At 36.4% G+C, this 21886-nt stretch overlaps 1 protein-coding gene across 2 annotated transcripts; it reads left to right on the top strand.

Annotated features, from left to right (window-relative positions):
• The first annotated feature begins 1575 nt into the window (after positions 1 to 1575).
• LOC127834122 (digestive cysteine proteinase 1-like) lies at positions 1576 to 15417 on the top strand. Of its 2 annotated transcripts, none has more exons than XM_052359742.1 (10): positions 1576 to 1728; positions 2638 to 2817; positions 3659 to 3831; positions 4467 to 4707; positions 5390 to 5585; positions 6406 to 6599; positions 6943 to 7126; positions 8059 to 8128; positions 10791 to 10980; positions 14369 to 15417. In XM_052359742.1, exons 1-10 carry the CDS (start codon positions 1683 to 1685, stop codon positions 14554 to 14556), a joined length of 1662 nt encoding a protein of 553 aa, XP_052215702.1. In that variant the 5' UTR covers positions 1576 to 1682; the 3' UTR covers positions 14557 to 15417. The 2 variants fall into 2 exon arrangements, with proteins under 2 accessions (XP_052215702.1, XP_052215701.1); XM_052359741.1 differs by lacking the exon at positions 10791 to 10980 and adding an exon at positions 11040 to 11229 and having other exon boundaries at positions 1577 to 1728.
• Positions 15418 to 21886: the final 6469 nt, after the last annotated feature.

Raw genomic sequence — 21886 nt, 5'->3', positions numbered from 1 at the left:
AACTCGTCGTCGATATATCGCATAATACGCTTAAAAGGCTTCATGTACGTCCCCCTGATGCCGACCATAATTAAAACTCCGAGCCGAAAGAAGGTAATCACGACAGGCAGCCGCCGGGAGATCAGCGTGCACTAGGTCTCTTCCTTTTGGTTTTACAAAAGGGGCCCTTAAAGATGCATATCGACTTGCCGTAGATATTGCGAAAGCTGCGCTTAATAGGCTTGATGAACGTCCTTCTGACGACAACCCTAACTAAAACCCTGGGCCGAAACTAGAACAGCCCGACAGGCAGCCGAAGGTAGATCAGCGTGCGCTATGTCACTTCCTTGGGATAACTCTTGTTTGTTCGAAAGGGGCACTTAACAGTTCATACAAACTGGTTGTGTAAATAATGCAAATGGCTTGCTAAATAGGCTTACACTTAATCATAGGATGAATGGTTCAACCTATTCAATAAGATTGCTAAAAAGCAAAAAAGACTGCATAGGCTGAATAGGTTTTTAAATAGCATAAATAGGATGTTTGTTTCAACCTATTTAATACACTTGTTGAAAGGCTGCTAAATAAGCTTGATATGCTAAATAGGATGTATTTTATAACAGACATGTACTAAACTTGCTTACGTCGCTTAATAGGCGAAAACTACTGGTACATATGCTTTTAGGATTTATTTTTTTCAAAAAATGTACCAAACCTTCTTAATAGGCTGAAAAGACTGCTAAATAAATTCAATAGGCTAATTATCATGTATTTTCCAACCTATGTACTGAACGTGTTAAATAGAGTAAATAGGCTGAAAGGGTGCTAAAAAGACTTAATAGGATGCATGATTCAACCTATGAACTAAACTTGCTAAAAAGGCTAGCATCACACACGTCGTAAAAGTTTATAAATACGTGTTGAAAGCGGTTATATCTCTTTGGATATCTATTTATTAACATAAATTTGTGTAAAGTTATATTAACATCAAAAAAAAATATTATTATTTTCAAGATTTCAGTAGAATATCGATTATTCAGCCATGTTTGCATCACCGTACAAATGACCATTTAAGCAGTTAGTTATTAATATTATTTGGAACAGATTATTCAGAATTAATCACGATTCTTTTTCTTTGCGAAAATTGTACACTTAACCGTATCAGAATTAGCGTACTTATACCTATCGGTATTTGATGTGCAGCGTGGCTACGACGCTGAAATTGAAATAATTATCTCTGCCTCAACACGAACCTGTTGTACTCAATGATATTATATGTTTAAGAAGACGAGTGCCTAAAATTCATCAAATTGCCTCAATTTCTTATATAGATTTTATTCTTATACATAAATTTTCCTTTTTTTCTTTGTAATCTCAACATGGCTCTGCAAATTTAGCCGAGGCAACTGCCTCGGTGTGCCTCAGCGTGGCTAAGACGCTGTTAAGTAGAGTGCATCGATATTACTGCAAATGGTTCATGAAACGCATCTATTGTTATCACTGACACTCACCGTTACATAAAAATATTTACTCGATCATTAATTGTTTAATAATGATGCGTGTGGTGAAAAACGTTTTTGTCCCGATTGATGACTTGTTTGTTTGAGTGTTCCGCTGAGCAAAGTTTAACCGCATGACTAATCACGTGATTGCTGAGCTAATCACGTGATTGCTGAGAGATCATGTGATTTCATTTGTGGAACATGGCGAATGCAGTGAGGATGTATTATTCGGCGCTGTTTATATTTGGTACTTTTGGTTTTGCGTTTCATTTTTTAAATAGATCTAGTACCAAACTTAAAATTACTTTCAATTTATGTTTTTATAATGGTGTTGTGTTCATGATCACGCAGAGGCAAGCGGGAGTGAAATGAAGTTGACTTAAACAAAGAAAAAGTTCCGGTTTTCAAGTTCAGCTTAAATCTTAGTTCTGGCTACAATTAACTTTAAAAGTCGCTTTTTATTATTTTTGACTGGCGCGACATTAAAGGTACTGTCGATACTATATAAACTGTACGCTGAAGTTTCTTTAGCTACTTCAATCAGTATTCAAGTCAAAGTCATATGCTGTCTTTTAAAGTTAACCATACCAAAGTCGTGCCAGTATTGTTCCTTTTATATATAATTTTGTTTTTATAAGTATTTATGTGCCAACATATAAAATATTCTTGAACTCTTCTCTTTAAAAAAAAAATCAACACGTGAGACCTTAAATGCAAGGCTTAAGTGGTGGGAAAATAGCGCCAAATGAGCAAATATGTTACAGTGCAAATGACAAGATGAAAACGCGCTTGCTTGTAATTGTAACACATTGTGCGATTGGTTGAATAACCACGTTAAACTAGAAATTGGTGAATACAAGATTTTTACAAATTAGTCTCCATAGTCAATCAAAGAGCAAAGCCTATAGGAGTGAACGTGAGTTTTAACAATGAGTCAACTCTGCCTTTTTTTGGTCCTCCATAAAATATCTTCATCTATTATTTTTTCTGTCTCGTGACTTAGAAAGGGTAAACTGTATTTCCTGTGTATTGATGGACGTTGATTAGGGCTGCTGCGTTGTGGCAACATTGGAACCCAGGGATATTACAAACATGATAAGCTTAAAATAGAAATATATTTTAGTCATTGGCATAGTATTCTTTATCTCCACTTCAGGGGCAGTATGTGCCCTCCCACAGGAGATGCTGCAGGTGAAGGTGATGGATCAGCCCCCAACTTGGGGCAATGTGTACAGCGTACAGGGAAACCTACAGCTTCCCTATGCTGAAATACAGGAACCATTTGCAGGCTTTTATGATGCTCCAAACAAACGAAGCAGGATCGATTATTATGGAGGTATGGACTTTGGCAAAAAATCTTACCCACATTTACTTGTGACTTTTTCGAATCAAGAACTATTTGCACCGGGTTGGTTAGCTCAGTTGATAAAATGAAAGACTTCAAATCAGAGCATGATTGGTTCAATAATCAGACTGGTCATTTAACATGTGTTGGGGTTAGTCATGGAATTATTTCCTCAGTCATTCTTCTCCTTCCTCAGTTTCAAGTAGGGAAGTTGTCAGTTACTTGCATACAAGTATTTGTATTTAGTACTATGAAACCAGCTTAACATGTTTTAGTGTTTTTATAAAGTGGATGAATGTAAAAAATGCATCAGTAGGGTTTAAGCAAGATTCTACATGTAATGTGTTTGTATTGAAGATGGTGGATTTTCGTTCATAATTTCCAGTCAACATTTCATTTTCAGTCAGGTGAGTGCCTAATTGCAAGATATTTTAAATTTGCCACATTATTATGTTGCCACCTAAACTAGTTTTTTTCTACATAAATAATATAAGATATAATATAATAACATAATATATATAATATAAGAACAGGGGTGTTATTAAGGCGGATGTCTTTATTTACACTTTCCCCCATAAGAAGCAAAGTGAAAATGGCTTATGCAACCAGCATAAAACTAGAACAGCCTGCGTGTAACTCACAGTCTGTTCAGGTTTTATGCTGTTTGCTGCTCATCATTAACTATGGGTTTAAAATGAAGACTTTAAAACTTGAATTAAGTAAGAAAGGCATTGAATTAAATGTAACTTTCTAAGGGACTATAAATGTGTCAAAATACGTGTCTAAGTGGTAAAGGGTTCAAGAATGTTCGTTATGTTGATATTTTTGTCAGGGATGGTTCAGACAATGCAGCGTGCTGATATGTTCATGTACGGCTCCAGCTACAAGATTGCTCCGTTGACCACTTACCAGCAGCGCAATGTCATGAGCTGCTTCCAGGTCAATGGAACCAGTGGCTCCACAGTTGATATTCAGAACGTACTGCCAGACCTCTCTGGCTTTCAGGTAACAGGGTTTTATGTTTCACGATGGTTTGAAGTTCAGATAAACCAATTAGCTTGACAGCTAGCTATGTATTCTAATATGTTGATTCTAGTAGCTTTAAGAAATTGGTCGGCAAAGGCTCACATTTTGTTTTTTTTTAATGAGCAGGCTCTGTGAAAAGGGGGTTTAATGCATGCGTGTAAAGTGTCGTCCCAGATAAGCCTGTGCAGTTCGCACAGGCTGATCAGGGACGACACTTTTGGCCTTGACTGGATGTTTGCTATGAAGAGACTTTCTTAAAACAAAAACATATCATAAAAGTAGAAAGTGATGTCCCTAATTATCTTGAGCACAAGTAAATCTGGGACGACACTTTACGCACATGCATTAAACCCCTTTTTCACAGAGCATGGCCCAAATATTTAAATAAAAGGCAAAACTGTTTGTCTCCCAAAATGTCAGTTAGTCCTCGGACAAGCATGTTTAATTGTAACAAGGTCATGCCAAAAAATTGGACTGGCTAGTGTAAAAAGTCTTACCAGGTTGTCATTAATATTGAGTTAAAGCCTGTTTAATAAAGAGTACCAATCTTTGCAACCTTTTGGGACTTATGAGGAAGATGTCTAAAACAACATGTATTTAATATTTTCATGCAGAAACAAAGCCTGCAGGACATTGTTGATGGCCGTGCTTGTGACGTGTGGGTGTTGGTGGACCAACAGGGCCACAAGAAGAACACCTACACCATGTGGGTCGACCCCAGCGACAACAGTCCTGTCCGCTATATAATGATGGGCTTTGACTCCCTACTTGGCTCCCACTATGACAAATACGTGATCGACTACTCTCAGTACAACACGGCTCCGATCCCAGCCTCCACCTTTGATCCACCACAGGGTAAGATCTGGAGCTGTATCTATACAGCTCTTTGGAAAACACATATTTTTATTTTAAAACTATTTATATTAGCTTGACTGCATTGAAAGCCTAAGCCTTATTTGAAACACTTTCGAGTCGGTTTCCTGGGACTAAAACCAGTTCTTGGTGTCTTTGAAAGAGATTGAAAGAATGCTCCTACGGTGGGGATCGAACCCATGACCTCCCGGTTGCTAGGTGTACACGATATACATTTACACCATATACACTTGGCGGACACATATTTTTAAGGCATCTTTGAAAGAATTTTCTTACAGGGCTAACTTTTCAATTTGCCATATTAGCTTATTGCTAAAACCTTTTGAATCACTTTTAAAGTGTTCAGTTGAAAATATGTGTTTTCCACAGATAAATAGTTATGAAACATGTAACTACTAAGGAAGAAATGATATATAGATGTTTAAGCAAAGCAAAATTACAAGCATTTTTACTATGTTTTAATTAAATACATTTACACTAATACAATAATCAATATTATAAGATGTATTTTTTCATAATTAATATTCTTTTCAGAGCATGATAATTCTTATTACAGAAAATCTGAACATTTGCATAATTAATGCTGTTTCTAAGCGGTCGTGCCATATGGAGTGAAATGGTTAAAACATCATTGTGCCATATAATTATCGACCTCTGGTTTCAGGCATGACCTGTGGGGGCTTTCCTGGACCTGGCAGTGGTGAGCACCGCGTCCTTAGCAATCCCATCATGGAGTATGTGAGTCACCATGACAACCACATCACTGAGATGTTTGACCAGTTCAAGAGCAAGCACGGCAAGGTGTACGGACACGAGAAAGAACACGCACAGAGGATGCACAATTTCAGACAAAACGTCAGGTGAGCGCATGACCTAATGCTGACAGATTAAATGAGTCTGGGCACCAGTGACACATTTGAGTAGTGTTCTGAGAAAACTGGATTTAATGCATGTGCGTAAAGTGTCGTCCCAGATTAGACTGTGCAGTCCACACAGGCTAATCAGGGACGACAATTTCCGCTTTTATTACATTTTTCGCTTCAATGAAGTCTCTTCTTAGCAAAAATCAAATGTAGGCGGAGAGTGTCTTTCCTGATTAGCCTTAGCGGACTGCACAGTCTAATCTGGGATGACACTTTACGCACATGCATTATGCCCAGTTTTCTCAGAACATAACTCAAAAGTGTCACTGGTGCCCAACCTTTTCTTAGGTGAGCACGAAGCTCCATGCTTGCAAGCGGAGATTTAAAGAATGAGGATCGGGTGATTAACATTTTCCTGAAAGTTAAAGAAATGTTGCCTTGTATGTTGGTTCTGCAGTGCAGTTGTTTTAACCCTTTCCCCATTAGAAGAAAGGTGAAAATGGCTATGTGCAAACAGTATAAAACCACGACAGCCTGCAAGTAACTCGCAGTCTGTTCAGTTTTTATGCTGTTTGCTGCTCATCAGTATCTAAGCTTTGGAAATGAAGCCTTAAAACTTGAATTTAGTAAGAATGGTCTGTACTTAGATTAAACTTTCTAAGGGACTACAAATGCATCAAAATGTGTGTCTTAGTGGTAAATGGTTGATCTTCATTCCCTTGCTTTTGTTTACTAGTTGTTTAGCAGTTGTCAATAACTTAAGAGTAATTGCACAATCACATAGGTTTAAGATAACACTGTGCTCTGCCATTTCTAGGTTCATTCACTCCAAGAACAGGCAGGGCCTGACCTACAGACTGGCTGTCAATCACCTCACAGATCTATCGAGGGCAGAGCTCAAGATGCGCAACGGCTACCGCCACACCCCTGGGGATCACGGCGCCCAGGTGTTTGACAAGTCTAAAGTGAACCGCGCATCAGTTCCTGACACCATTGATTGGAGGATTCTTGGTATTGATGTAGTTGTTGTTGTGTTTAAAGTAATTCTGCCCCTGGTTTGCATTGCGTGTGGATTTCCATTTGTGGCTTATCCCATTTACTTGTATCTTAAATTGTTTTGGAAAAACTGACATTTGGAGGGTATAATTTACAGAAACTGAAACACAATGAACTAATGAATTATTTAGTAACTAAAAAACCTAAAATATTGTTCTCCTTGATACTATAATATTGAACATTGAAATTCATGAAATACTGTACAACAATTATTTGCATTATAGGGGGCATAATTCAAGTTCCTTATCAAGTCAATTGAGAAATGGAATACTTTCGAACCTTTAATTTTGAAATCCAGGGGCCGTAACTCAAGTGAAAGACCAGGGCGTGTGTGGATCGTGCTGGAGTTTTGGGACTGTGGGGACTATCGAAGGCGCGTATTTCCTCAAGACAGGGTATAGAGTTCGCTTCTCCCAGCAGCAGCTTATTGACTGCTCTTGGGGCGAGGGAAACAATGGCTGTGATGGCGGCGAGGATTTCAGGTAACCATAGCAACTGATTGACTGTGTTTTTTAGCTTACCATAAAGAAAAAGTTTCTCTATGATCTGTTGGTTTCAGCTAGCCTAAAAAGAGACAGCTTTTTCACAATCTAGAAATCAGATTTATTGCCCAATCGCCATGAAACATTGTGACATAATTTGTTGTAATGATAAACATGCTTTGTTAAAAAATGGCTAGTTAGGTCTCAAGGTAAATAATAGAAAAAACTATCGTCTAATAGACACATTTTAAGTCAAATCTTCATGCATGAAACTTTTTTAGAACTTGGTTAGAACATTTGTTCTAGTGATATCTCAGCTGAGTAAAAAAAATAAAAATTTGAAGAGAAATTAAATATGAGCAGCATTCTGTTAAAAGAGGGTTTAATGCTTGAGCGTAAGGTGTCATCACAGATTAGCTTGTGCAGTCTGCACAGGCAAATCAGGGATGACACTTTCCGCCTAAACTGGATTTTGCTAAGAATAAACTTTCTTTAAACAGGCAATATTATAAGAGCGGAAAGTGTCGTCCCTGATTAGCCTGTGCAGATGACACTTTATGCACATGCATTAAACCCCCTTTTCACAGAGCATGGTTTATATGTTTCATCAAGTATTTATTTTCTGTGAACTCACAGAATAATTTAGTTCCTTCAGGTCTTAGGCAAGCGCCTAAGGGCCTCAACTCTTTTGTTTTATAAAAGTTACAATGCCTTTTTTAAGCTATGGAAAAATAATAATAATTATTAATTTGCTTGACTTTGAACAGGTTGCGTTAAGGGCATTAGAGTTATATTAAGATTGTAAGGCTAAAATGATTGTGTTTTTAGTAAACAGTCAAATATGGATAAATAATGTAAAAGTTAATTTGTTTACTTCCTTTTTAAACTTTTTAAATTCAACAGTTAGAGAAGCCTGCAATGTTATTTTGCAGGTCTTACAACTACATCATGAAGGTTGGAGGGCTCACATCGGAGGAGCAATACGGCCAGTACTTGGCACAGGTAAGAAAATGTGCAAAGATGCCACTTGGAAATGAAAACAAATGCTCCAATCCCTTATCTTCAAGTGATTATTCACAATTTGGCAAAATGACAATGAACAAAATCAGATTCCACAATAGCCAAACTTGCAAAATAATACGGCTAAATCAGAGAAATGTTAAACATATATATTGAGAATGATAAAATCGACATTGGAAAAATAATGCATTTGTAATGTTTTTATTAGGGATTAACCTACCGAAACGACCAGTTACATTTTTGGGAAAAAGGTTAACCTGAAAAAAAGTTTTGATTGTACTTTTTTCATGGATAAATTAGTACAATTTTAAGTTTTGCGAAGACATACTGCCCACTTATATTGGCGACCAGTTAGAACAACATGTTGACACGATAGTAAATAACATCTCGACAAATAAAGTAATGAAGCGATAAATCAGTTCCTTAGTGGTTACAAACATGGAGTAAGTTTTGATAATTATTTTCATCTACTCACAAAAATTTTACTTTCCAACTGCGGGAAGTGGGTGTTATAAGCGAATACATAATTGACACATGTATCTAGCTCGCAATAAAAATCAGTTGAGACATTTGACAGCTTATTTTGATGTTTTGTTAACCACTATACAACACAAATTGCTCGCAAAAATAAATTGTTTATAAGTATTTTTTTATAAGAATTGCATTTGTAGTTAAAAACTTTTCGAGTCAACAGCGTATTTGTTTTATCAGAAATTAATATTATTGCCAATTTACTTATCATTTATTAAAAAGTTATAAAACATAAAATTATTAAATTTAGTTTTTGTAAAATGAAGTTGCTCATAACAGTATGTTAACAAACATGAGCCTGAATTGTCAACCAGATGGCGACCCGTTGACATGGTGGTGTGAAAATAAATAACAATTCCCAACAGTTAAGAAAGTGTCCCATGAAGCTCTTGTCTGCTCCATTGACTTCCGTGCCATTTGAGTGTGTGTTCTCGAAAACAGGTTGTCTTGTTATCAAGGCTCGCAACCGCATAAGCAACAGGTTAATAGACGAAGTCATTTTCTTGAATGAATCAAGGTCACTTCTGACAAAGTTTCATTTATACAAAACAGCACACACAGTCGAGTGTTGACACCCCTATGCGGTTCTCTTGTTAACAAACTGATATGTTATCAAAGCAAGCGATCTCAAATAACTTTCGTTTCTATTGAGTAAATGAACAAGCAATATGACATGTCCGCACAGCCTAATCAGGGACGTCACTTTCTGCTTTTACGATATTTTTCATTTACAGAAAGTCTTCTTAGCGAAAATCTATTTAATGCGCAAAGCGTTGTCCCTGATTAGCCTTGTGGACCTCACAGGCTAATCTGGGATGATTTTTCACGCTCATTCATGCATTAACCCCTTTATCACAGAGCACGCCCATTTTAATGTATAGCTGCAACAATGGCTTGCTTTAGCTAGTATGGCACTGCATTTTGGGCCAGTTCAGTTAAGTTCAAACTGTCAAAGATGCTGATGCTAGAAATATATTTTGGGTTTAGTGGGTTACAGGCTTATCTAACCTTGGATGGCATTTGGGGCCAGTGTGGTCAAGGTCACTGATACTAAAAGTCGAAAAAAAAATTCCATTCAATAACTTAAGTTTTGATGGAGGTATTGTGCTGCAGATTTGTTATTATCACATGCTATACCCTGTTTCCAATGTAATACAACCATTACATATTTTTTTATATTACACACGGTAATACAACATTTTTAAGCGTTTTCATTGGCTTAGTTTTCGTTTATTGACCAATCGCATTTTGTTATTTTGCTTTGTAAAAGCCGAGGCATTCCAAGTGACGTCAGGAAATGTAAACAATATTCAAGATTTATCATTATGTTTGCGTAAATATTTATTTAATTTGCTCATTTAAAAGCATGTGACAAAACAGATCTGACACTGGTCATATCATACCATATTCTATTAAACTCGTCCAGGAAATTCGTTAGTAAGCTCGCCAAAGGATCGCTTACTAACAAAATTCCTGAACTTTTTTAATAAAATATGGTATGATATGACAACTCGTGCCAGATCCTATATATATGTACTGTACACTGACATCTCTGGTGGGATTGCATTTTAGGCAAGTCAGGTCGCTGCTACAAAAAGTAGATAAAAGTTTTTCCTCTCAGTAACTTTAGTTTCAATGGAGATATTGTGCTGTAATTTTCTTTGTAGCTTTAATGGAGACATATGGTGGGATAGCATTTGGTCATTGTTCCTAAAAATAGACAAATAGTTTTCACTTAATAACTTGGGTTTGGATGAAGGGTATGTTCTGGAATTTTGAGCGTACAATTGTCAGATGCACACTTGTTTTTGAAAGTTAATTAAATTATAATAAACTAAGTGTACAAAGTTGAAATCTAGTTTCTTGGCATGATTGATTATATTTCTTCTTTTAATTTATTAATGAAAGGTTTTAAGTTAAGATATACTTTATAACTAACATGTACAGCACATCTGATATTCTACTTCTGATACGTCTTTGTGGTCGTTGTATCTGTTGACTGACACAAAATGTAAATTAATCTATCAAAGTACAAGAATATTTGTGCACGCTGTCTTTGGAAAATTCTCGTTATGTAGAACATTGACATGTATATTGACGCTGGCTATTTCAGGATGCTTTTTGCCATGATAATGCCACTGAGCCAGTTGTAAAAATCAAGAGTTTCACCAACGTTACTTCTATGGATCAGGAAGCGTTGAAAATGGCCATCGCCAATCATGGCCCTATTTCAGTAGGGATTGACGCTAGCCACACGTCTCTGTCCTTCTACTCCGATGGTGTCTACTACGAGCCCAAGTGTGGTACGTAAGTCTCATGCATGCTCTGATGGATAATATTGTGTGTTTCCTGTATTTTACAGGATGCTTACTGCCACGATGACAAGGTGTCCTCCATTGTTCAGCTTTCTGGGTATACAAATGTCACGGCTTACGACCAGGAGGCCCTGGCCTTCGCTATTGCTACTAAAGGCCCGGTTTCTGTGGCCATCGATGCGTCCCATCTGTCGCTCTCTTTCTATGCTGATGGTGTTTATTATGAGCCCGCCTGTGGTAAGGCCCAAACGTAATTAGTTTCCCTAGCAACCTGTATTCTCCATAACAATAGTAATTCTCCATAGCAAACCTTCTCTTCCCCAGCCATCTGTTCTGATGACTTTGTTTCCACCTGGTTAACAATAGATTTCCTTCATTCATATACTTCCCACTTTCCCTTTCTCGCACACACCTTTTCATCATAATTATAGCTAAAACAATTCATACCAACCTTGTGAGTATTTAAGAGCATTATTACACGCTTACAATAATACATGTTTTTGAGACTATAACAGATTGTGATTAAAATGCATACATTTGTTTCTTTTTTGATAAGTTGCAGATTTAATTAAAATAAATACACTGGAAATGAAATATTTTTTAACATACAGAGAATACATTCTTCAAACTTTTTAGATTATAAGACTGAATAACTGTAAGACCTGTCCCGTGTTTTGCTTAAATTTTTCTCAGAATGTTGAATTGACCGCATAATCAGACAGGGGCTTAAATTTCCCCAAATAGAAACTTTTTTTCAGCAAAACCACATTCACCTTATGTTATCCAAGTATTTCAGTGCACAGCGTAAATTAACCCAACCCAACTATAAACAAACAGAAACTGCACAGAACCAGTTTCTAATTTTTACTTATGGTAAATGTTGGGAGCTATTATTAGCTGTGTATTAATTGACCCTCTTGTTCACATCAGATAACTTACTGTGATATGTAACTACCACTAACAGTGTTGTTGTTTTCACCATTTTGGAAATGGGACAGGGTCGCTTTGGATTGGGAAAAATTGCGGCGTTTTGACCAAAAACGGGAAATAAGTGTTGTTGTGGGTTTTTTTGGCTAACAAATGCTTCAAAAATGAGAATAAATGTTTTAAATATTAAATAGCTTAATGAAGTGTTACTTGTAGAGCTGGATGGGAGATTAACTAAATGTTGATCGAAAAAAAAAATACCGGTAAATAAAACCTACCATTGTGAATTTTTAGGTCCCGTTTGGGAAAATATATACTTTTTTCCATCAGGAATGGGGCCGGATACCGGTCCCGATTTTGAACAAAAATACACTGACTAACCTAGACGAAAACTATTTTATCAACAAAGGACACCACATACTTTTGGGATAAAATTGAGAACAGCTGATTGTTGACCATTGTTAATACAAAGTCTTCCCTAATACAGGTACTTTATCATTACAGTATGAATAGCTATCTTGCTGTCTTTGAGGTCAATGTTAACAATTTAAATACAACAAACCTGTGTCAGTCAAACTGCTTAGTGGGGCAATTATCACCATCAGTTATGGTCTAATTCACTTTGGTATTATGAAAATTGTATAACACTTGACACCTTCTAGAAAATAATATTAACTGGGTTGATCACTGTCAGCTTTTTTACCTTAACTATAAATGGATTTTTATTTTTCTTGCTCAAGAAGTGCTTGCTTGCTCACAGGTGTCTGGATAATTAGTTGTGATGTGTCTTGTGATGTTTCAGTATATATAGGATGCATACTTGATTTCGAGAATGATTGCTTGGTCTAGTGATTACATGTATTTCATTGTGAATGATTTAATGAAGTTCAAACATACTTTGGACATGTTTGATAAATAATCTTTACTTATACACTGACACAAACATATCAGCACTTCAACTACTTTTGTCCAGATGTGAGTTTTCCAACTTGAACTTAGCTATCTAAATGTACCCAGCTAGATAATGTGCTTGCATGTACATACTGGAATTTTTTTATGTAAATAAAGGGTAAATGGGGAATATGCACCGAAATTCATTTACTAGTATGTCCATCTGTTTCCAACTGTTTGTCATCCGTCCAAAAATTCTGCATCGGAAACTCAAAAAGTAATTAAGCTAGGTTGTGAAACTAAGTATATGGAGAGAGGGCCATGTGGAGTATAATCATGGAGTATTTATGTTTGTTTGTTAGACTATAATTGTGGTTCTTAAGATTCAGAAATAAGTGAAAACTAATTCTGAATCCTGCATTAACTCAAGAAATAGTTTAGCTTGTTTGAGAAAACGCAGTATGTGGCTAGAGGGCCACTTTGATATTTGAAAGTATTTCATTTTTCGCCCGACAAAAATGTTGGTTGATATGGTTACAATAGTAATTAACGCTAAAAACTGTATCCTGGGCTACCTCAAAAAGCAAGATTGATAAAACTCAACGTGTTCCAGGAGTGAAAACATCCTGTTAGTATTTCGAAAACCTGAATTCAGAATTTATAAAATTCTGTTATTGTACCCATTAGCTTGATAGTTGTCAAAAAGGTCTCTTTAAGTAACATTTTGGTCAATAAACAATAAATAATGAACTAAGAGTTTTACTACATATTCAATTGTACTGGAAAATGCATGCATAAACTAGTAAATAAAACACATGTTTTCAGTGTGTTACCTTTCTACACAAATGTGAGGCGAGGATTATGTACATTTTATAAATAGGGGTGTGATTTAACGATAATTTTTGTATCATCTGAAGTCAGTTTTTATTAGCCTATCAATAAAATGTCCACAGTATTTAATACTAGCTATTACAAGGCAGCAGTTACAATTTATTCTAACATGATTGAATGAAGTATGCTTTAATTAGTAACATACATTTAAGATGTACTAAGTATATAACATTTGAACTGAATCGACTCTGTTCTCTGAAAACCTGAGGTATTGTCATAGCCAGCTCATCGTGTCGTGTGGTGTCCGTCGTCCTGTCTCCTCGTCATGCTAAAACCATAACATTTTGTCATGGTTTTGAACATTGGCTCTAAAATCAAAGTGCTTCAACCTACAACTTTGAAACTTCATATGTAGCTGCATCTTGATGAGTTCTACATGCCACACCCATTTTGGGTTCATTAAGTCAAAGGTCAAGGTCACTGTGACCTCTTTAAAAAAAAATTCTGACAGGCTTTCATCTATTCAAAACTGCACCCGCAGCCGAGCGTGGCACCCATTATGCGGTGCTCTTGTTATCTGGGTATCAAAATACTTGAAACATTCATGGTTCAATTCATTTTTTGTGTGCAAAATCCAGTTTCCAGAATCACATTGCTTCATAACATAAATTATCCTGATTTATTTATAGACAGTTCATTGTGTTTTTTGCAAACCCTATGTTTCCAGGCAGCGGTCCAGATGACCTTGACCATGCAGTCCTGGCTGTAGGCTACGGGACACTGAACGGGGAGAAATACTGGCTCGTGAAGAACTCCTGGTCCACGTACTGGGGCAACGATGGCTACGTTCTCATGTCACAGAAGGACAACAACTGCGGTGTTGCCACGGCACCCACCTTTGTCACCCTTGTGTAACCAGCGATAAAAATTGCGGTGGTCTTTATTCAACGATTAAATCATAGACACAATAATAATAATATAGAATGTTACAGAAAATCTAAGGTTCTTGTACAAGGTGTTATGTAGTTGAGTCTTACTTTTCTCCAGTTTAGCTACAATATATATCACCATTCAGGGAGTAGTAGGTGCCTAAGTGCCATGTTTGATATTTGTGATTAGAAACTATTTTTAAAAAGTACGATCTTTTCAATTAATACCTGAATATTTTGACTTCTTGAATGCACAACTATTTGCCTATTGAAAAAAAAAGGGAATTGTGTAATTGTTTATGTTAACATGATATTTGTGTCTCTTGTGTGAGGGTGAAATAATGATAATTATAATAATGTAAGGCTATTACATAAAATAAATATCAAAATGCTGTATATTTTTATACAACATTAAAGGTTCACATTAAATTAGCTTTGTAATGTTACATTGTTTAAAATGAATACTCGTTTTTGCTATAGTTATTTTGTATTATTCATAATGCACCTGTGATATTTATATATTCTCTTGAAATTCAAATTAATCTTTGTATTTTTTTTATTTAGTTAAAAAATACATATACTGTATGAATATAAGAACAAGAGGGACATAGGCAATTGTCAATATTTATGTTAGATGTGAATTTTAAAGGTTTCGTCCCATAGTTAAAATATTTCTATGTTGCAAGTTGTGCACATTATCACAAAATATGCAAGTGTAAAACATTCCATTATTTTGAACTTTTGTGTTTCAAATGTTACTGTTTGCCTGTCGTGATTTAGTATGAATGTGCCTAAAAAATGAATTTAATTTTTTTTAATATAATTAAAATTTCCTAATTCTGATGAATTGCTGTTGGTTGTGATGCTATTTGGGCTATCAAAGATTTTTAGCTCGGCTGTTTTCGGAAAAAACCCGAGGTATCGTCCTAGCCAGCTCGTCCGCCGTCCACATCATACTAAAACCTTAACATTTGCTCTAAAATCAAAGTGCTTCCACCTACAACTTTGAAACTTCATGTGTAGCTGCAACTTGATGAGTTCTACACGCCACACCCATTTTTGGGCCACTAGGTCAAAGGTCAAGGTCACTGTGACCCTATATAAAACTTTAACATAGGGTCTAAAATCAAGGTGCTTCCACCTACAACTTTGAAACTTCATATATAGATGCACCTTGATGAGTTCTACATGCCACACCCATTTTTGGGTCTCTAGGTCGAAGGTCAAGGTCACTTCTGACAAGCTTTCATTCATTTAAAACTGCAACCACAGCCAAGTCTTGGCACCCGCATTTCAGTGCTCTTTTTCATAATTGCAATTGCATATAAATTCAAACAACTCGACGAATAAATATTGTTGTTGTTGTTTGTTTCAACACAAACACATCATTATGTAACATGTCCACGTACAAAAAGCTATTTAAAGCATGGATACTTTGTTTCATTTACAAATATCAAAAGCATAAGAGTCAAATCTGTTGTGTGGGCTTGTTCAATATTGTCATTCATTTTTTGTTACGGGCCCTGTTGTGTATTGAACACAGCATGTTAAATGTGCAACAAATATGCATGTGTAGAATTGTACCTTGGATTTAGTTTGGACTTTCCATAGCTTTATACGGTACATGAGATATTTTCTATTAGCCTTGCCGGCCATGCAAAACACCTTATAGTTTCTCACCTGAGATTCAAAGGAACTGACCTGTTCTATGCAGCCCAAGATGTTATTAGAACAAATGTTCTAATCAACTCTAATGACTAGTGAACACCCTTGCAGCCACATATTTCAACAGACCAGAACCATTTTTATAAACATCCAAGATATCTTTTTACCAAGTTTTAAGATGTTTGGAAATAAATGTGGCCTCTAGAGTGTTAAAAAGGTTTTACTATAGCTTTATAAAGAAAAATCACCCGCCCCCTTGGCGGCCAGATTTTTCAACCAACCGGAACCATTTCCAAACTCATCCAAGATATCATTGGGACACATCTTCTGATCAAGTTTCATGAAGATCGGACAACAAATGTGGCCTCTAGGGTGTTACCAAGGTTTAACTAAAGCAAAATATAGCCATATAAGAAAAAATGCCCGCCCCCTGTTGGCCTTGTTTTTAAAGCAACCGAAACCATTTTCAAACATGTCCAAGATATCATTGGGACACATCTTTAGAACAAGTTTCATGAAGATCGAAAAATAAATGTGGCCTCAAGAGTGTTAACAAGGTTTTACTATAGCCATATAAGGAAAAATGCTCCACCCCCTGGCGGCCATGTTTTTCAACCTACTGACATCATTTTCGAACACGTCTAAGATATTATTGGGATGAATCTTATGACCAATTTTCATTAATTTTGGACATCAAATGTGGCCTCTAGAGTGTCAACAAGGTATTACAATAGCCATACAAAAGGCTCAAAGTCGCTCACCCGATATTCAAAGGAACTGACCTGTACAGCCCAATATGTCATAAGAACAAAATGTTCTTACCAACTTTCATGACTAGTTAACACCCTGGCAGCCACGTTTTTCTACAGACCAAAACCGTTTTTCATACACAACCAAGATATCAATTAAACAAATATTCTGACAAAGTTTCATGAAAATCCATGAAGCCATATAAGGAAAAATGCCCAGCCCCCTGGTGGCCATATTTTTCAAGCAACTGGAACCATTTTCGAACTTGTCCAAGATATAATTGGGACAAATCTGACAATGTTTCATGATGATCGGACAATAATTATGGCTTCTAGAGTGTTTTACAATAGCTATATAAGGTGAAAAGCGACGCCCCCTTGGCGGCAACGTTTTTCTACCAACCGGAACCATTTTCGAACTCGTCCAAGATATCATTGGAACCAATCGTCTGACCAAGTTTCATTATAATCGGACAATGAATGTGGCCCCTAGAGTGTTTAGTATGCTTTTACACAAGCAGTATATAGCCATATTACGAAAAATGCCCCGCCCCCTGGTGGCCATGTTTTAAAGACAACCGAAACCATTTTCAAACATGTCCAAGATATCATTGGGATAAATCTTCTGACCAAGTTTCATGAAGATCGGAAAATAAATGTGGCCTCTAAAGTGTTAAAAAGGTTTTACTATAGCCATATAAGGAAAAATGCCCCGCCCCCTGGCGGCCATGTTTTTCAACCAACCGGCATCATTTTTGAACTCGTCCAAGATATTAGGATGAATCTTATGACCAAGTTTCATGAAGATCGGACAATAAATGTGACCTCTAGAGTATTAACAAGATTTTACTTTAGCAATATTAGGAAAAATGCCCCGCCCATTGGTGGCCATGTTTTTCAAGCAAACGTAACTATTTTCAAACGCATCCAAGATATCATTAAGACCAATCTTCTGACCAAATTTTATGAAGATTGGACAATAAATGTGGCGTAAAGAGTGTTAACAATGTTGAACTAAAGCAATATACAGCCACAATAGGAAAAATGCCCCGCCCCCTGGTGACCATGTTTTTAAAGCAACCAAAACCATTTTGGAACTAATCCAAGTTATTATTCGGACAAATCTTCTGACCAAGTTTCATGAAGATCGGATAGTAAATGTTGCCTCTAGAGTGTTAACAAGGTTTTGCTATAGCCTTATGAGGAAAAATGCTCCGGCCCTTGGCAGCCTTGTTTTTCAACCAACCGGCATCATTTTTTAACTCGTCCAAGATATTGTTGGGATGAATCTTCTGACCACGTTTAATGAAGATCGGAAATAAATGTGGCCCCTATAGAGTTAACAAGACTTTAAAGTAAATGTGGCCTCTAGAGTGTTAACAAGGTTTTACTATAGCCATATAAGGAAAACTGCCCCGCCCAATGGCAACCATGTTTTTAAAGCAAACGCAACCATTTTTGAACTAGTCCAAGATATCATTGAGATCAATTTTCTGACCAAAGTTCATGAAGATCGGAAAATAAATGTGTCCTCTAGAACGTTAACAAGGTTTTATAGCCATATAAGGAACAAGAGAGAAAGGCCCAAAGTCACTCACCTGAGATTCAAAGGAACTGACCTGTGCAGCCCAAGATGTCATTAGAACAAAATGTTCTTACCAACTTTCATGACTAGTGAACACCCTGACAGCCACGTTTTTCAACAGACCAGAATCATTTTCATACACATCCAAAATATCATTCAAACAAATATTCTGACAAAGTTTTATGAAGATTCATACGTCCAAATAAGGAAAAATGCCCCGCCTCCTGGTGGCCATGTTTTTCAAGAAACTGGGACCATTTAAGAACTTATCCAAGATATTGAAACAAATCTTCTGACCGAGTTTCATGATGATCGGACAATAAATATGGCTTCTAGAGTGTAAACAATGTTTTACTATAGATATAGAAGGAAAAATGCCACGCCCCTCTTGGCGGCCATGTTTTACCACCAACCGGAACCATTTTCGAACTCATCCAAGATATTATTGAGGCTAATCTTCTGACCAAATTTCATGAAGATTGGACAATTAATGTGGCCTCTAGAGTGTTAACAAGGTTTTACTAAAGCCATACATAGCCATACAAGGAAAAATGCCCCGCCCCCTGGTGACCATGTTTTTAAAGCAACCAAAACCATTTTGGAACTCATCCAAGTTATTATTCGGACAAATCTTCTGACCAAGTTTCATGAAGATCGGAAAATAAATGTGGTTTCTAGAGTTTTAACAAGGTTTTACTATAGCCATATTAGGAAAAATGCCCCGCCACCTGGCGGCCAAATTTTTCAACCAACCGGCATCATTTTGGAACTCGTCCAAGGATATTTCTTCTGACCAAGTTTCATGAAGATCGGACAATAAATGTGGTCCCTAAGAGTGTTAACAAGATTTTACTATAGCCATATATATCCATATAAGGAAAAATGCCCCGCGCCTTGGCAGCCATGTTTTTCAAGCAAACGTAACCATTTTCGAACTCATCCAAGATATCATCGAGACCAATCTTCTGACCAAACATGAAGATTGGACAATACATGTGGCCTCTAGGGTATTAACAAGGTTTTACTTAAGTCATATATAGCAATATAAGGTAAAATACCCTGCCCCCTGGTGGCCATGTTTTTAAAGCAACCGAAACCATTTTCAAAGTCATCCAAGATATCATTGGGAAAAATCTTCTGACCAAGCTTCATGAAGATCGGAAAATAAATGTGGCCTTTAGAGTGTTAACAAGGTTTTACTAAAGCCATTTATAGCCATAAAAGGAAAAATGCCCCGCCCCCTGGTGGCCATGCATTTAAAGCAACCAACATCATTTTAGAAGTCGTTCAAGATAATCTTGGGATGAATCTTCTGACCAAGTTTCATGAACATCGGACAATAAATGTGGCCTCAAGAGTGTTAACAAGGTTTTGCAATAGCCATATATTGCCATTTAAGGAAAATGCCCCGCCACTTGGCATCCATGTTTTTCAAGCAAACGTAACCATTTTCAAACTCATCCAAGATATTTTTCAGACCAATGTTCTGACCAAATTTCATGAAGATTGGACAATAAATGTGGCCTCTGTAGTGTTAACAAGGCAAATGTTGACGCCGCACGACGCACGACGGACAACGGACAAAAGGCGATCACAAAAGCACACCATGAGCACATTGTGCTCAGGTGAGCTAAAAACTGCAGACAACTCGCTTATGGAAATGGGTACTTTATAGGGAGTTTTCATGGATGGCCTCTGAAAGCATTATATTGTTATATACTTATCAGATTTAATTAACGTATTATGACATTATTTATATCATTTGCGTCGAACTTACGCTCTGAACGAAGCATGCTTTATGGCCGAGGAGTACGCATGTATGCAACGAAACACGTGTAAAAGCCAAATTAACCCATTTATGCCTAATGCACTCTCCCATCCTTCAAAATCGGATCAATTTAATTCCATAATTAGGGATATCTAGTATATTTATTTCCATATTTAGAATATTTCTTACAGAAATTCCTTCAAGCAAACAGCGCAGACCCTTATGAGACGCCGCATCATGCGGCGTCTCATCTGGGTTTTCGTTGTTTGCCAAGGCCTTTTTCTAGACGCTAGGCATAAATGGGTTAAACACATGTTTGATCTATAAAAATAACAACAATTCAGTGTATTATGAAATCTAATTAGCAACAGCCGTTGAGTATACATCAAACAAGAAACAAGTGAAAATAAATCAAACACGAAGAAACCAGAAGTTAAAATTGATTGGAGGTCTAAAACCGCCTTCATCCTTTTTAGGCAAGAGAAACAAAGATCATTAAACGTTTGAAATAGTTTTTATAAAATACAAAATAAATAGTTCGGTTACAATGACTGAACCTTACCTAGATGAAGCTATATATTGGGCGCGTTGCTCACATTGTCGTTACTTCGAATTACACAATATTTGAACCATGTTGTGAACGGTTGTTAGTAATTAAAATGTGAATATTTTTTAATTTAAAGGCAGTCGTCGTGTGGTATGCCTGATTCGCATCTTCTCGTTATCAACTCCGTAATAATAGTAAAGCGGCGCAGACTATATCTTCCTAAAATATCTTAAGTTAAAATAAAATAGTTTACTACTGAAGTTCCGCATGATTTTTTCCAAAACAACATATTAATTTATGATTCAAACAACATTTAAGTAAAAGTGAGCACATTTGCATTTCAAATATAAATTTGCATGAAACTGAAGTTTCTGAAAAAGGACAATGCTGTTTAAAAAATATGACAAAAGGATAACAAATCAATTTAACGAAAATTCGTATGCATGTTTTCGTAAAATTAGCCCATATTTTCATATTGCTATAAAGTCCTCAAAAGTGAACTTTAAAATAGTGTAAATAACACATGAAGTCTATATGTGAAATGAACAATATACTATACTAAATACTATTTTATCAACACCATTAACTTAAACATATTACTATTAAGAAATAAAACAATACTGGCTTCGCAGTGAACCAGGTTTCCAACGTTTTGGTTATCAATGTAATTCAATGATTTTACAAGTCGAAGTTAGATGAAAAGAATTTGAAAGCTTTCTTCACGCAGAATTTCATAACAAGAGGGCCATGATGGCCCTGAACCGCTCACCTGACTAACCAAATACAATCCCAACCCAGATTTCATCAAGATAAACATTCTTACCAACTTTCATAAAGATTGGATGAAAACTGTGACCTCTATTGTCTTCACAAGGTTTTTCTAATATTTGACCTATTGACCTAGTTTTTGACCCTAGGTGACCCAAATACAATCCCAACCCATATTTCATCAAGATAAACATTCTGATCAAATTTTATAAAGATTGGATGAAAACTGTGACC

The sequence above is a fragment of the Dreissena polymorpha genome, chromosome 6, assembly GCF_020536995.1.
Source record: "Dreissena polymorpha isolate Duluth1 chromosome 6, UMN_Dpol_1.0, whole genome shotgun sequence".
Lineage (NCBI taxonomy): Eukaryota > Metazoa > Mollusca > Bivalvia > Myida > Dreissenidae > Dreissena > Dreissena polymorpha.
The sequence above is the reverse complement of the archived record's forward strand: the minus strand, read 5'-3'. Positions and strand labels throughout refer to the sequence as shown.